At 35.7% G+C, this 18,038-nt stretch overlaps 1 protein-coding gene across 1 annotated transcript; it reads left to right on the top strand.

The window, feature by feature from the left end:
* Positions 1-14,238: 14,238 nt before the first annotated feature.
* LOC128280458 (uncharacterized) lies at positions 14,239-17,395 on the top strand. The gene is made up of 6 exons (XM_053018607.1): positions 14,239-14,447; positions 14,642-14,957; positions 15,209-15,454; positions 15,551-15,707; positions 16,587-16,919; positions 17,163-17,395. The coding sequence occupies exons 1-6, from the start codon at positions 14,239-14,241 to the stop codon at positions 17,393-17,395; spliced, it is 1,494 nt and encodes a 497-aa protein (XP_052874567.1).
* The last annotated feature ends 643 nt before the right edge of the window (positions 17,396-18,038 follow it).

Genomic DNA, 18,038 nt, shown 5'->3' with positions numbered 1-18,038 from the left:
AGTATGAATGGTGGTGGGGTAGGAGAGTCAACGACAACATCCCTAGGCAGAATTAAGGGAACACACAACCGATAGAGGAGCATTTACGGGTCATCCCATCCGAGTTAGAGATCATTAAGCAAGATTTTGAAAAAAGAAACTCGGAGTTGGGGAAGAAGATAGAGCAGCTAGAAGAAGATAAAATGAAGTTGGGGTTAGACGTCGACATCCACAAGCTAGAGGCCGATAAGTTAAGGAAAGGAAAGAACAAGGTCGAGGAAGATTTAGATAGTCTGAAAACCGATTACAAGAAGCTTCGTATAACGATAAAAACTGCCGGATTAGGTAAAACGTCAGAGCAATGGTGTCAAGAGATTAAAGAGGAAAATACTAGAGCCGACCATTGGGAGAAAAGATTTCAAGATGCCCGAGTACGAGAGGACACTCTAAAGAAGAGTTTGTTAGAAACCCAAAACGAAAAGGAGAAGTTACGAGCTCGGGTGGCTGAATTGGAAAGATTACTTCAGCAACATCGTAGCCATAATTCGATAATTAAGCTAAAGGCTAGTCTGAGCAGGATCGAAGAGTTGAAAGGGAAAATAGAAGAACTCGAGACCGCACTGCGAGATAGCAAAATTCGAGTGGAACTTCTTGAGACAAACAACGACCATTACAGAGAACAGCTTCACCACTCTCAAAACCAGATTAGAGATAGAGACTATGTCATGGGCGAAGCTATAGCTCAGGTTCGGGAGATAGCTGATCACTTGCAAACCTTGGCAGTTCAGGCTGATATATTGAGCTTAAAGTACGAGTCGGAATCAGACCGAGGATGAAGCTTAGCTTGGCTTCTTAGGAAAGTTAAGACTTTGGGCATTAGGGCGAAGTCGTATATGTAAAGAAATTTTTCTTCTAGTGAAGTTCTTCTAATGAAATTGAATTGGAATCAACGCCTCTTTTTGCATCCATTCATCCATTCATTGCATATACATATCCCATAATCATTCGCTAAGGTTAGAATCATATAATTTGCAGTTGCAACACTTCAAATCTGGAACCACGCCATTCGTATAAAATGAGTCGACAAGCTAGAGCAATGGAGGCTGAGTTCAATAAAAGAATCGAAAGGATGGAAAAAGTCCAGAAGGAATTACAAGAACAACTGGCTAAGTCACAACAAGAAACGAGGGATTTCATAGTAATATCTCGAGAGGAATCACTTGAACAAAAGGATCAAATGGCTAGAATGATGGAGATGATATCAGTTTTGGTCAAAGGAAAGGACCCATGTAGAACCCCGACAGTATGGAACCTCAATCAAGAATTAATCATGACCAGGATTCACTCCACCACATGTCCACGTAGCACAAAGAGGGTATACTCAAGGGGAATCCACAGGCTTGGAACAACGACCTATGCCATTTGCTCATCTAGGGCAAGGAACATTTATGTCAAATCCCAGAGCAACCCTTGCCAATCCTGTAGTTCCAGATTTAGATGATCCAGTTGAAATAGCCAAGTTGAAAATAGATGATCACGAGGCTCAAGAGAAGTATAGGAATTTGGAAGAAAGACTCAAGGCAATAGAAGACACTGAAGTCTTCTCGGTACTAGGTGCTAAAGAACTCAGTTTGGTACCTGACCGAATCCTGCCTCCGAAGTTCAAGGTGCTTGATTTCAAAAAGTACGATGTGACAAGATGTCCAAAAGCACATCTTGTCATGTTTTGCCGAAAAATGACAGGTTACTTGAATGAAGATAAGCTACTTGTACATTGTTTTCAAGACAGTCTAGTAGGACCGGCTCTTCGGTGGTACAACCAGCTTAGTAAGGAAAGGATCCAATCTTGGAAAGACTTGGCGTCGGCATTCTGTGAGTAGTACAAGTATGTATCAGATATGGTGCCTGATCGAATGACTTTACAAATGATGGAGAAAAAGCCGTCAGAAACTTTTAGACAGTACGCGCAGAGATGGAGGGACGTCTCAGCCCAAGTGGAATCCCCACTAACGAAAACAGAGATAACCGTCATTTTTATCAACACCTTAAAGACGCCATTTTATGACAAACTAGTGGAAAGCGCCACCAAGGACTTCGCGGATATTGTAGTATCCGGTGAGTTTATAGAGAACGCTGTCAAGAGCGGTAGAATGGAAGGTCAAGAAAGTTCAAGAAGGGTAGCACCCATGAAGAAGAAAGAACCAGAAACCCACATGGTGGGAATGGGAAGTCATTATGCCCCTAATCCATATCCAAACCAACCCCGACCTCGAAGTTATCCACCTCCAAATTTCTATTATCCCCCTCAAACCCCTTACTACCAAGCACCACCTCTTTCTTACCCCGTATACGCCACGAACAACCAAAGACCCGTCACCACATTCCCACAAAACACGGAACCCGCTCAAAGCCAACCCAGAAACGAACCAAGACCAGTAAGGCCTAATCCCGAGAGATCGCAATTTATTCCTATCCCTGTGTCGTATGGGGAATTGTACCCAAAACTTCTTGAGAAACAGCTGATTTCTCCCCATTACATGGCACCCCTTATGTAATGACCCAAAATTCACAGGCACCAGAAAAAGTACATTATCGGGCCTCCGTCTTAGTAAATCGAGTTCGAAATAATTACTAGAAATATTTATGAGTCTAGTGATGTGTTTAATTAGGTTTAAATTAGGTGAATTTAGCTTAATTTAGAGTAATTAGTAAATATGACTAAATTGAATAAAGGGCAAAAGTTCAATTATAGATCAATAGAAAATAAAAAGGACCAAACTAGCAATTTTACCAATTAGCATAGATGAGGCGGCATAAACTGTAAAAAAATCTAAGGCTTTTCTTAGATATTTGTTATTGATTGATTAAATTAAATTATAATATATTATTAGCAACTAAAACAAATAAAAGAAAGAAAATAAAGTAAAGAACAAAGAAAAGAAATGAATAGGCAAACTAAAAGCGGGGAAGGAAAGAAAGAAAGAAGAAAGAAAAGAAAAAGGAGAATTAGGGTTTGAAGGTTTGAAAGTTTAATAGGTAAGTTAATTTAGCCCTTTATACTTAATTTTAATGTTTTAAAAGCTTTAGAACAAAGTTTTGATGAAATTAAATTAATATTTTGAAAGTTATTAGAATTCTAAATATTGTTCATGTTGAATAAAAAAATGAAATAGGGTTTAATTGAATGAAATTCAAGTTAAAATAGATATAAGGATTGAATTGCAAAGTAAGCTATAAGTTTTGATTTTTAGGGACTAAATTGAGGAAAATTTCAGAATTAAGAAAATATGTTGAAAATTTAATAGTTAAATTTGAGTTTAAATGAAATTTGAATAGACATAAGGTGTGAATTGGTGTTATAAATTTGGTTATTAACATTTTACATCAAAACAGTTTTGGGAAGTAGCAATGGTCTGACTTTGAAAATTCACTAAAAATTTTATAAATTGAACTAGAGGATGAACAAAATATGTAATTAAATCTTATTGAGTCTAGTTTCTTATAGTATAAATAGTGTAAGCAATGAATTGATAAATAAAGAGATATTTGAAATTTTTTAAGACTGGTTCGGGGTGATTTCGAGATGCCCTATCTTAACTTTGGAAAATCATTATAAATTTTACAAAAATTATTATGGAGTGTAATTTATATTTGTGAACTCCTTAATGAATCTAGTTTCAAAATAAGTAAACAAGAACCTTATTCGAGTTCTGTACCATGAGATAATTTATTTTTAGTAGAGAGAGGTCAGAACTGTCAAATGAAATAATAGGGGAGTATTTAATGAATAAACTGTACTAATTGGCTGGACTAAAAATTCTGAAAATCTTATGGTGAGAAGATATATGAGTCTAGTTTTAAGGAAAATTTATGGATATTAATTTGGAGTTTCGTAGCTCAAGATATAAATAATTTAGTAACAATGACTCAAGTAGACAGCTTAATGGTGAAATTATATATATACATTAAAAATGGTTAAATTTGCATGTTTAGGCTCATGGATTAAATTGAATTGTGTTATATTGATGATTATAAATTATTATTATTTTCGTAGTTAACAAAGAACCCAAGACATCGGCGCACAAAGGAAAGGAGAAAGCTATCGAGGATTAAAACGAGAAATTCACGGTTTGTATTACTATAATTCAAATTACTTTTTATTAAATGCTATATATCAATTCTATATTTAATAAGTGAATTATAAGGTAAGTATTGATATTTGATTTGAATGAGAATTGAATTGAATGGTGAATGTGTATGTATAATTGAATTGTAAATTGATTTGAATGTGAAAATTTTAATTGAAAAGTAATCTTGGAATGGAAATGAAAGTGAATTGAGAATTGAAATACCCTATTAACTAGTCGGGCTAAGTCGGATATAATTGGCATGCCATAGGATATGGAAGTGTATGGGATTTGCCGGCTTTATAGATCAGGCACTTTATGTGTCGTATTTCGTGCACCTCGTGTGTCGTATCGTGCACCTCGTGTGTCATTTTAGGCACTTTATGTGTCGATAACGATCAGTACTATGTACGTTTTAGGCACAATGTGCCGTCTTGGTGTGTTTGGGTTGGAATCTGTATCCGTTAAAGTCCGAAATGTTAATAGGGTGAATAATTGAAATGAGAAGTTCAAATGAATTTGATCGAATGTATTAGTGAATATGAAAGAAATTAAAATTGTGGACTGAAAATTTAGAGTGGAAATGAAATGCATGGATTTAAAATGATTGTGGTGATTAAAACACGTAAATGTGATTTGTAACTAAAATTGAATAATAGCTAAAGATTGTTTATTTATTGTTATTTAATGATAACTTAAAAAAAAAAAAGAATTGTTATTTGATGCTGAGTTCTTATTTTATTTTTTAATTGCTATTGCAATTTGAATTATGGTAATACCACCGAGTATGAAATACTCAGCAGACGTTGTTTCCGTCAGCAGTTAATAGAAGTCTAGTGTCCGGTCCAAAGATCCGAAAGTGATCCCGACTTCAATGAAAAGATTTTGGGTGATATTTTCTTTCTTAATTGAACGTGGCTTGTACTAGGTGTTGTATAAGTTATATAGATATACTTGTAAAGTTAGTTATAAGAATGGTATACCATATTTTGTTATTAGTTTGATAAAATGGTAAATATTATATTATATAATTTGGTATAAGTTGGAATGAAAAAATGAATGAAGTTATTAGTTAATTTGGATTAATATTATGAATGTTTAGTTATTAAATGACTATGTTAATGAATTGGTTATGATTTAGATATATTTAGGTTTAAATTGTTTTTGATTGTGCCATTGGTTTTGGATTAGGTGGTTTTGGTTTGAATTTGCGGGGGTTTTATGTAAAAATTAAGAAGAAATGTTGTTAAATTTTTGTAAAAAAATATAAATATATATATATATATATTTCCTGAATACTCTAACAAGTCCCGTTTCATTCCACTTTAATACTTGTGTTGGGCTTCGAAAGTCCATTATAGGGACATAATTCTTCAATTATACTATGAATGTTAAAATAATTGTAAAATATCCATAAGTTGTCTGATATATCCGGTAATGCCTCGTAGCCCTGTTCTGGCGACGGTTTGGGGTTAGGGGGTGTTACATTTGTTGGTATCAGAGCTATCAGGTTTAGCTGATTCTCGGGCTATATCGAGCTCGAAATTGAGTCTAGAAGTACATGCCACTTTTGAGTCGAAATTGAGTCGGGATTTTTGGATGCTGATCTATTTATTTGTTTTGTTTTATAGATTAAAGATGTTGGATGAAAGAATAAATGATACTGATGAAGAAATACATACTGGAGAAGAAGAATCTTACGGGTTAGATGAAACTGAATCGGTAACACCTAGTATTAACCCGATGAGAAACCAACCTCCTAGAGCAGAAAGAAGAAATGATAGAGATGATTCTGATACAAATAGAAAAATTGCCGATGCACTACAAAGAATAGTGGAAATTGTTCCTGCTATGACTTCGCCCAATTCAAAGACGGGCCCGATAAAGGAATTGAGAAAGTATGGTGCCAATGAATTTATGGATTCGAAAGGAGTCGATCCATCTCAGAATGAAAATTGGATGGAGTCGACTAAAAGAATTTTATGACAATTAGATTGTACCCCCCAAGAGTGTATGATTTGTGCTGTATCGTTGTTACAATAAGAAGCATACTTATGGTGGGAATCAGTGGTTCGACACTTACCAGAGAATCAGATAACTTGGGATCTATTTCAAAAAGAGTTTCAAAAGAAATATATCGGAGAAATGTACATCGAAGACAAGAAACAAGAGTTTTTGACGTTACAACAGGGTGACATGTCAGTAATAGACTATGAGAGAGAATTCTCGAGACTTAGTAGATATGCCTCAAAGTTTATTCCAACTGAAGCTGATAGTTGTAAGAGATTTTTACGGGGTCTACAAGATGAGATCAAATTACAGTTGGTATCTCAACGTATTACTGAAATGGTAGACTTGATTGAGCGAGCTAAAATGGTAGAACAAGTGTTGGGCTTTAATAAAAAGACTCAAAGTGTTAGACCAGCTGGGAAGCGTACGGGAACTACCAGTTGGAACCCTCAGCCGAAAAGACCAAAAGAATCTCAAGGTGGTTGGAGATTCAGTTTAGATCGACAGAGGTGGAAGAAGCCCCGGAAAAACAGACGACAGTATCTACTGGTAGTATACGAGGTCCACCTCGAGATGTGGACATTCTAGAATGTGGACATTGTGGAAAGAGACATTTGGGTGAATGTTGGAAAGTGACTGGAGGTTGTTTCCGTTGTGGGTCGACGGAGCATTTTGTTAAAGACTGTCTGAAGAATAAAAATGATACTCCTATCACATCACAGAAATCAGTATCTACTACTCGAGGCAGAGGTCTAGGTAGAGGTAGTTCGGTTGTTAGAGGAGGAGCTGGTAGAAGGAGCAGTGATATTATTACTCAGCAGTCTGAAGCCAGAATACCAGCTAGAGCTTATGTGGTCAAAACTCATGAAGAAGGCGATGCCCACGATGTGGTAACAGGTATATTTTTATTGTATTTTGAGCCTGTTTATGCGTTAATTGATCCTGGATCTTCACATTCTTACATTAAATTGAATTTAGTTGAGTTGAGAAAATTAAAATCCGAAATGTCTAGAGTGTCTATTGAGGTGTCGAGTCTGTTGGGGAAAACAGTGTTAGTGAATCAGGTCTATCTAAGATGCCCGTTGATTATACAGAATAAAACTTTTCTGATTGACTTGTTAATTATGCCATTTGGGGACTTTGATATAATTTTGGGCATGGATTGGTTATCCGAATATGGGGTGATTTTGGATTGTTACAAAAAGAGGTTCAGTATTCAGACAGAGGATGGGGATAGAGTTGAAGTAAGTGGCATCCGTACCAGTGGTCCGACACGCATCATTTCGGTAATGAAAGCTAATAATTTGCTTCAAATAGGTTGTTCAAAGATATTTGGCATATGTTATTAATTCGATTCGGTTGGAAGTCGTGTAGTCGATCAGACCGTATGTGAGTTTTCGATGTATTTCTGAAGAATTGCCGCTTACCACCTAATGAGAGGTTGAATTTGCTATTGAAGTGTATCCGGGTAAAGCACCAATCTCTATACCTCCATATCGAATGTTGCCCACTGAGTTGAAAGAGTTGAAGGTGCGATTCAGATTTACTAGATCGTGGATTTATTAGACCAAGCATTTCACCGGGAGCTCCAGTTGTTTGTTAAAAAGAAAGATGGTTCTATGCGTTATGCATTGATTATCGACAGTTGAATAAAGTGACGATCAAGAACCAAAGATCCGTTGCCTCGTATAGATGATTTGTTTGATCAACTTAAGGAGCTTCAGATTCTCAAAATTTGATTTGAGATCCGGTATTATCGCTAAAGGTGAAGGAAAGTGATGTGCCTAAGACTGCCTTTCGTACTAGTTATGGTCATTATGAATTTTTGGTGATGCCGTTTGGGTTGACTAATGCCTCAGCTGCTTTCATAGATTTGATGAACCGTATTTTTAGCCGTATTTAGATCGGTTTGTGGTGATTTTATTGATGATATATTGGTATATTCAAGACGAAGCGAACATGATCAAGCATCTTGAATAGTTCTCTGATTTTACGAGAGAAAGCAGTTGTATGGAAAGCTCAAGAAATGTGAATTCGGTTATCGAGGTTGTATTTCGGGACATGTAGTATCTGCAGACGGAATTGGGTTGATCCAAAGAAAATTGAAGCGATTGTCCAATGGAAACCACCCAAGAATGTATCAGAGGTACGCAGTTTTCTCGGTCTAGCTGGGTATTACAGGAGGTTTGTAAATGGATTCTTAAAGATAGCACTACCAATGACTAAACTACTGCAAAAGAATGTTCCTTTTATCTGGGATGACCAGTGCCAGAAGAGTTTTGAGACTTTGAAACAAATGTTGACAGAGGCACCGGTATTAACATTACCAGAGTCGGGAAAAGATTTTGTCGTGTATAGTGATGCTTCTCTAAGCGGTCTGGGCTGTGTATTGATGCAAGATGGGAAGGTCGTAGCTTATGCATCTCGACAATTAAAACCACATGAACGTAATTACCCGACGCACGACTTGGAGCTAGTTGCAGTAATTTTTGCTTTAAAGATTTGGAGGCATTACCTATATGGTGAAAAATGCTACATTTACACGGATCACAAAAGTCTTAAATATCTTCTGTCGTAGAAGGAGTTGAATTTAAGACAGAGACGGTGGATCGAACTTCTGAAAGATTATGATTGTATTATAGATTACCACCCGGGAAAGGCGAATGTGGTAGCTGATGCATTGAGTAGAAAAGCAGTGGGGGAATTAAGGGCAATATTTGCTCGACTTAGTATTAATGATGATGGAAGCTTGCTAGTGAATTAAGGGCAAAGCCGATGATGTTTGATCGATTAGAGCAAATTTCGGATGAAAGATGATAGACTATTGAAGAAAAGAGAAATGGTTCAGAATGGTACAACCAAGAGTTTTAGTATTGACGGGTATGATTGTTTGAGGTTTCAAAACCGAGTTTGTGTTCCAGCTAATTTTGAACTAAAAGAGTTAATTCTTCGAGAAGCACATGATAGTGCTTTTGCTTTGCACCCTGGTGGAACGAAGATGTATTGTGATTTACGAGAATTATATTGGTGGCCTGGAATGAAAAGGGACATAGTTGAATATGTTAGTAAATGTTTGACATGTCAGCAAGTAAAGGCAGAACATCAAGTTCCTCTTGGATTACTTCACCTATTAGCATTCCCGAGTGGAAATGGGATCGATTACAATGGATTTTGTTACTGAGATTGCCATTGTCGACAAGTAAAAAGAATGCTATTTGGGTAATTGTTGATCGGCTTACAAAATCAGCTCACTTTATAGTCATTAGAACAGATTGGTCATTGCAAAAGCTTGCGAAGTGTATATTCGAGAATTGTTAGATTACACGGTATTCCTAAGTGTCAATAATCTCGATCGAGATCCTCGGTTCACATCGAGATTTTGGAGACAGCTACATGAATCATTGGGTACTCGACTTAACTTTAGTACGGCTTTTCATCCGCAAATAGATGGACAAATCAAGGGTAATACTGATATTAGAAGATATGCTTGGGCTTGTATCATTGATTTTGAATCGGTTGGGAACGTTATTTGCCATTAGTGAATTTGTCTATAACAATAGTTTCCAATCTAGTATTCAAATGGCTCCGTATGAAGCATTATATGGTCGAAGGTGTCGATCACCCAGGTATGTTGGATGAATTGGATGAAAGAAAATGATTGGGCCAGAATTGATTCAAGAAATAGAAGAAACAGTTAAGAAGATTAAAGATAGATTGAAAGCAGCTTTTGATAGGTAGAAATCATATGCAGACTTGAAACGGCGAGACATTGAATATTCTGTTGGTGATAAAGTATTCCTCAAAGTATCACCTTGGAAGAAAGTTTTGAGATTTGGCCGAAAGCGTAAGTTAAGTCCACGTTTTATTGGGCCGTATGAGGTTGTGGAAAGAATTGGGCCTGTTGCCTATCGACTAGCTTTACCTCCAGAATTACAGAAAATTCATGATGTTTTTCATGTTTCGATGCTCCGGAGATATAGATCGGATCCTTCCCACATTATTCCTACTGAAAATATTGAAATTCGGTCTGATTGGACTTATGAAGAAGAGCCGGTTCAGATATTAGCTCGAGAAGTAAAAGAGCCGAGAAGTAAACGGGTCCCTCTAGTAAAACTATTATGGAGGAGTCATAGTATGGAAGAAGCGACTTGGGAACCGGAAGAAACGATGAGAGCACAATATCCTCATCTATTCTCGTGTAAATTTCGAGGACGAAATTTATTAAGGGGAGAAATGTAATGACCCAAAATTCACGAGCACCTAAAAAGTACATTATCTGCCTCCGTCTTAGTAAATCGAGTTCAAATAATTACTAGAAATATTTATGAGTCTAGCGATGTGTTTAATTAGGTTTAAATTAGGTGAATTTAGCTTAATTTAGAGTAATTAGTAAATATGACTAAATTGAATAAAGGAAAAGGTTCAATTATAGATCAATAGAAAATAAAAGGACCAAACTAGCAATTTTACCAATTAGCATAGATGAGGCAAAGATAAACTGTAAAAAATCTAAGGCTTTTCTTAGATATTTGTTATTGATTGATTAAATTAAATTATAATATATTATTAGCAACTAAAACAAATAAAAGAAAGAAAATAAAGTAAAGAACAAAGAAAAGAAATGAATAGGCAAACGAAAAGGGGGAAGGAAAGAAAGAAAGAAGAAAGAAAAGAAAAAGGAGAATTAGGGTTTGAAGGTTTGAAAGTTTAATAGGTAAGTTAATTTAGCCCTTTTACTTAATTTTAATGTTTTAAAAGCTTTAGAACAAAGTTTTGATGAAATTAAATTAATATTTTGAAAGTTATTAGAATTCTAAATATTGTTCATGTTGAATAAAAAAAATGAAATAGGGTTTAATTGAATGAAATTCAAGTTAAAATAGATATAAGGATTGAATTGCAAAGTAAGCTATAAGTTTTGTGTTTTAGGGACTAAATTGAGGAAAATTTCAGAATTAAGAAAATATGTTGAAAATTTAATAGTTAAATTTGAGTTTAAATGAAATTTGAATAGACATAAGGTGTGAATTGGTGTTATAAATTTGGTTATTAACATTTTACATCAAAACAGTTTTGGGAAGTAGCAATGGTCTGACTTTGAAAATTCACTAAAAATTTTATAAATTGAACTAGATGATGAACAAAATATGTAATTAAATCTTATTGAGTCTAGTTTCTTATAGTATAAATAGTGTAAGTAATGAATTGATGAATCAAGAGATATTTGAAATTTTGTAAAACTGGTTCGGGGTGATTTCGAGATGCCCTGTCTTAACTTTGGAAAATCATTATAAATTGTACAAAAATTATTATGGAGTGTAATTTATATGTGTGAACTCCTTAATGAATCTAGTTTCAAAATAAGTAAACAAGAACCTTATTCGAGTTCTATACAATGAGATAATTTATTTTTAGTAGAGAGAGGTCAGAACTATCAAATGAAATAACAGGGGAGTATTTAATGAATAAACTATACTAATTGGCTGGACTAAAAATTCTGAAAATCTTATGGTGAGAAGACATATGAGTCTAGTTTTAAGTAAAATTTATGGATATTAATTTCGAGTTTCGTAGCGCAAGATATAAATAATTTAGTAACAATGACTCAAGTAGACAGCTTAATGGTGAAATTATATATATACATTAAAAATGGTTAAATTTGCATGTTTAGGCTCATGGATTAAATTGAATTGTGTTATATTGATGATTATAAATTATTATTATTTTCGTAGTTAACAAAGAACCCAAGACATCGGCGCACAAAGGAAAGGAGAAAGCTATCGAGGATTAAAACGAGAAATTCACTGTTTGTATTACTATAATTCAAATTACATTTTATTAAATACTATATATCAATTCTATATTTAATAAGTGAATTATAAGGTAAGTATTGATATTTGAGTTGAATGAGAATTGAATTGAATGGTGAATGTGTATGTATAATTGAATTGTAAATTGATTTGAATGTGAAAATTTTAATTGAAAAGTAATCTTGGAATGGAAATGAAAGTGAATTGAGAATTGAAATACCCTATTAACTAGTCGGGCTAAGTCGGATATAATTGGCATGCCATAGGATATGGAAGTGTATGGGATTTGCCGGCTTTATCGATCAGGCACTTTATGTGTCGTATTTCAGCACCTCGTGTGTCATTTTAGGCACTTTATGTGTCGTATACTGATCAGGTACTATGTACCGTTTTAGGCACAATGTGCCGTACTGGTGTGTTTGGGTTGGAATCCATGTATCCGTTAAAGTCCGAAATGTTAATAGGGTGAATAATTGAAATGAAAAGTTCAAATGAATTTGATCGACTGTATTAGTGAATATGAAAGAAATTAAAATTGTGGGCTGAAAATTTAGAGTGGAAATGAAATGCATGGATTTAAAATGATTGTGGTGATTAAAACCTGGTAAATGTGATTTGTAACTAAAATTGAATAATAGCTAAAGATTGTTTATTTATTGTTATTTAATGATAACTTAAAAAAAAAGAATTGTTATTTGATGCTGAGTTCTTATTTTATTTTTTAATTGCTATTGCAATTTGAATTATGGTAATACCACTGAGTATGAAATACTCAACAGACGCTTGTTTCGTCTGCGAGTTAATAGAAGTCTAGTGTCCTGTCCAAGATCCGAGTGATCCCGACTTCATGAAAAGATTTTGGGTGATGTTTTCTTTCTTAATTGAAAGTGGCATGTACTAGGTGTTGTATAAGTTATATATATATACTTGTAAAGTTAGTTATAAGAATGGTATACCATATTTTGTTATTAGTTTGATAAAATGGTAAATATTATATTATATAATTTGGTATAAGTTGGAATGAAAAAAATGAATGAAGTTATTAGTTAATTTGGATTAATATTATGAATGTTTAGTTATTAAATGACTATGTTAATGAATTGGTTATGATTTAGATATATTTAGGTTTAAATTATTTTTGATTGTGCCATTGGTTTTGGATTAGGTGGTTTTGGTTTGAATTTGCAAGGGTTTTATGTAAAAATTAAGAAGAAATGTCATTCGAAATTTTTGTAAAAAAATATAAATATATATATATTTCCTGAATACTCGAACAAGTCCGTTTCATTCCACTTTAATACTTGTGTTGGGCTTGAAAGTCCATTATAGGGACATAATTCTTCAATTATACTATGAATGTTAAAATAATTGTAAAATATCCATAAGTTGTCTGATATATCCGGTAAAGCCTCGTAGCCCTGTTCCGGCGACGGTTTGGGGTTAGGGGGTGTTACATTTGTTGGTATCAGAGCTATCAGGTTTAGCTGATTCTCGGGCTATATCGAGCTCGAAATTGAGTCTAGAAGTACATGCCACTTTTGAGTCGAAATTGAGTCGGGATTTTTGGATGCTGATCTATTTATTTGTTTTGTTTTATAGATTAAAGATGTCGGATGAAAGAATAAATGATACTGATAAAGAAATACATACTAGAGAAGAAGAATCTTACGGGTTAGATGAAACTGAATCGGTAACACCTAGTATTAACCCGATGAGAAACCAACCTCCTAGAGCAGAAAGAAGAAATGATAGAGATGATTCTGATACAAATAGAAAAATTGCCGATGCACTACAAAGAATAGTGGAAATTGTTCCTGCTATGACTTCAGTTCCAATTCAAAGACGGGCCCCGATAAAGGAATTGAGAAAGTATGGTGCCAATGAATTTATGGGTCTGAAAGGAGTCGATCCATCTGTAGCTGAAAATTGGATGGAGTCGACTAAAAGAATTTTACGACAATTAGATTGTACCCCCCAAGAGTGTTTGATTTGTGCTGTATCGTTGTTACAAGAAGAAGCATACTTATGGTGGGAATCAGTGGTTCGACACTTACCAGAGAATCAGATAACTTGGGATCTATTTCAGAAAGAGTTTCAAAAGAAATATATCGGAGAAATGTACATCGAAGACAAGAAACAAGAGTTTTTGACGTTACAACAGGTGACATGTCAAGAATAAACTATGAGAGAGAATTCTCGAGACTCGAGAGATATGCCTCGAGTTTATTCCAACCTGAGTCGATAGTTGTAAGAGATTTTACGGGTCTCTGAAATGAGATCGAATTACGTTGGTATCTCAACGACATTCTGAAATGGTAGACTTGATTGAGCGAGCTAAAATGGTAGAACAAGTGTTGGGCTTTAATAAAAGACTCAAAGTGTTAGACCACCGGAAGCGTCACGGAACTACTAGTTGGAACCCTCAAATTGAAAAGACCAAAAGAATCTCGGGGTGGTTGGAGATTCGTTTTAGATCGACAGAGGTGGAAGAAGCCGGGAAAAGCAGACGACGATCTCATCGGTAGTATACGAGGTCCACCTCGAGATGTGGACATTCTAGAATGTGGACATTGTGGAAAGAGACATTTGGGTGAATGTTGGAAAGTGATCGGAGGTTGTTTCGTTGTGGGTCGACGAGCATTTTGTTAAAGACCGCGAAGAATAAAAATGATACTCCTATCACATCACGTAAATCGATATCAACCGCCGAGGCAGAGGTCTACGTAGAGGTAGTTCGGTTGTTAGAGGAGGAGCTGGTAGAAGGAGCAGTGATATTATTACTCAGCAGTCTGAAGCCAGAATACCAGCTAGAGCTTATGTGGTCAAAACTCGTGAAGAAGGCGATGCCCACGATGTGGTAATAGGTATATTTTTATTGTATTCTGAGCCTGTTTATGCGTTAATTGATCCTGGATCTTCACATTCTTACATTAAATCGAATTTAGTTGAGTTGATAAAATTAAAATCCGAAATGTCTAGAGTGTCTATTGAGGTGTCGAGTCCGTTGGGGAAAACAGTGTTAGTGAATCAGGTCTGTCTAAGATGCCCGTTGATTATACAGAATAAAACTTTTCTGGTTGACTTGTTAATTATGCCATTTGGGGACTTTGATATAATTTTGGGCATGGATTGGTTATCCGAATATGGGGTGATTTTGGATTGTTACAAAAGAGGTTCGAGATTCGATGGAGGATGGGGATAGAGTTGAAGTAAGTGGCATCCGTATTGGTGGTCCGACACGCATCATTTCGGTAATGAAAGCTAATAAATTGCTTCAAATAGGTTGTTCAAAGATATTTGGCATATGTTATTAATTCGATTCGGTTGGAAGTCGGTGTAGTCGATCAGACCGTATGTGAGTTTTCAGATGTATTTCCTGAAGAATTGTCGGGCTTACCACCTAACAGAGAGGTTGAATTTGCTATTGAAGTGTATCCGGGTACAGCACTAATCTCTATACCTCCATATCGAATGTCGCCCACTGAGTTGAAAGAGTTGAAGGTGCAGTTACAGGATTTACTAGATCGTGTATTTATTAGACCAAGCATTTCACCCTGGGGAGCTCCAGTGTTGTTTGTTTAAAAGAAAGATGGTTCTATGCGGTTATGCATTGACTATCGACAGTTGAATAAAGTGACGATCAAGAACCAGTATCCGTTGCCTCGTATAGATGATTTGTTTGATCAACTTAAGGGAGCTTCAGTATTCTCAAAATTTGATTTGAGATCTGGGTATTATCAGCTAAAGGTGAAGGAAAGTGATGTGCCTAAGACTGCCTTTCGTACTCGTTATGGTCATTATGAATTTTTGGTGATGCCGTTTGGGTTGACTAATGCCCCAGCTGCTTTCATAGATTTGATGAACCGTATTTTTCAGCCGTATTTAGATCAGTTTGTGGTGATTTTTTTTGATGATATATTGGTATATTCGAAGACGAAGCGAACATGATCAAGATCTTGAATAGTTCTACAGATTTTACGAGAGAAAGCAGTTGTATGGAAAGCTCAGTAAATGTGAATTCTGGTTATCAGAGGTTGTATTTCTGGGACATGTAGTATCTGCAGACGGAATTCGGGTTGATCCAAAGAAAATTGAAGCGATTGTCCAATGGAAACCACCCAAGAATGTATCAGAGGTACGCAGTTTTCTCGGTCTAGCTGGGTATTACAGGAGGTTTGTAAATGGATTCTCAAAGATAGCACTACCAATAACTAAACTCATCGCAAAAGAATGTTCCTTTTATCCGGGATGACCAAAGGCGGAAGAGTTTTGAGACTTTGAAACAAATGTTGACAGAGGCACCAGATTAACATTACCGAGTCGGGAAAAGATTTTGTCGTGTATAGTGATGTTTCTCTAAGCGGTCTGGGCTGTGTATTGATGCAAGATGGGAAGGTCGTAGCTTATGCATCTCGACAATTAAAACCACATGAACGTAATTACCCGACGCACGACTTGGAGCTAGCTGCAGTAATTTTTGCTTTAAAGATTTGGAGGCATTACCTATATGGTGAAAAATGCTACATTTACACGGATCACAAAAGTCTTAAATATCTTCTGTCGCAGAAGGAGTTGAATTTAAGACAGAGACTGTGGATCGAACTTCTGAAAGATTATGATTGTATTATAGATTACCACCCGGGAAAGGCGAATGTGGTAGCTGATGCATTGAGTAGAAAAGCAGTGGGGGAATTAAGGGCAATATTTGCTCGACTTAGTATTAATGATGATGGAAGCTTGCTAGCTGAATTAAGGGCAAAGCCGATGATGTTTGATCAGATTAGAGCAGCTCAGATGAAAGATGATAGACTATTGAAGAAAAGAGAAATGGTTCAGAATGGTACAACCAAGAGTTTTAATATTGACGGGTATGATTGTTTGAGGTTTCAAAACCGAGTTTGTGTTCCAGCTAATTTTGAACTAAAAGAGTTAATTCTTCGAGAAGCACATGATAGTGCTTTTGCTTTGCACCCTGGTGGAACGAAGATGTATTGTGATTTACGAGAATTATATTGGTGGCCTGGAATGAAAAGGGACATAGTTGAATATGTTAGTAAATGTTTGACATGTCAGCGAGTAAAGGCAGAACATCAAGTTCCTACTGGATTACTTCAGCCTATTAGCATTCCTGAGTGGAAATGGGATCGTATTACAATGGATTTTGTTACAGGATTGCCATTGTCAGCAAGTAAAAAGAATGCTATTTGGGTAATTGTTGATCGGCTTACAAAATCAGCTCACTTTATAGCTGTTAGAATAGATTGGTCATTGCAAAAGCTTGCAGAAGTGTATATTCGAGAAATTGTTAGATTACACGGTATTCCGGTGTCAATAATCTCAGATCGAGATCCTCGGTTCACATCGAGATTTTGGAGACAGCTACATGAATCATTGGGTACTCGACTTAACTTTAGTACGGCTTTTCATCCGCAAATGATGGACAAATCAGAAGGGTATCTGAGATATTAGAAGATATGCTTCGGGCTTGTATCATTGATTTTGAATCAGGTTGGGAACGTTATTTGCCATTAGCTGAATTTGTCTATAACAATAGTTTCCAATCTAGTATTCAAATGGCTCCGTATGAAGCATTATATGGTCGAAGGTGTCGATCACCGGTATGTTGGACAGAATTGGATGAAAGAAAAATGATTGGGCCAGAATTGATTCAAGAAATAGAAGAAACAGTTAAGAAGATTAAAGATAGATTGAAAGCAGCTTTTGATAGGCAGAAATCATATGCAGACTTGAAACGGCGAGACATTGAATATTCTGTTGGTGATAAAGTATTCCTCAAAGTATCACCTTGGAAGAAAGTTTTGAGATTTGGCCGAAAGCATAAGTTAAGTCCACGTTTTATTGGGCCGTATGAGGTTGTGGAAAGAATTGGGCCTGTTGCCTACCGACTAGCTTTACCTCCAGAATTACAGAAAATTCATGATGTTTTTCATGTTTCGATGCTCCGGAGATATAGATCGGATCCTTCCCACATTATTCCTACTGAAAATATTGAAATTCGGTCTGATTGGACTTATGAAGAAGAGCCGGTTCAGATATTAGCTCGAGAAGTAAAAGAGCTGAGAAGTAAACGGGTCCCTCTAGTAAAACTGTT

Source organism: Gossypium arboreum, chromosome 9 (assembly GCF_025698485.1).
Source record: "Gossypium arboreum isolate Shixiya-1 chromosome 9, ASM2569848v2, whole genome shotgun sequence".
In the NCBI taxonomy this organism is placed as follows: Eukaryota; Viridiplantae; Streptophyta; class Magnoliopsida; order Malvales; family Malvaceae; genus Gossypium; species Gossypium arboreum.
This window is presented reverse-complemented; position numbering and strand designations above follow the sequence as displayed.

Coding starts and splice junctions, on each gene's coding strand:
- LOC128280458 (XM_053018607.1), top strand. CDS start 14,239: ATGGTAGACTTGATTGAGCGAGCTAAAATGGTAGAACAAGTGTTGGGC. Junction 14,448..14,641: donor AGCAGACGACGATCTCATCG/GTAGTATACGAG, acceptor CCGCCGAGGCAG/AGGTCTACGTAGAGGTAGTT. Junction 14,958..15,208: donor AAACAGTGTTAGTGAATCAG/GTCTGTCTAAGA, acceptor TGCTTCAAATAG/GTTGTTCAAAGATATTTGGC.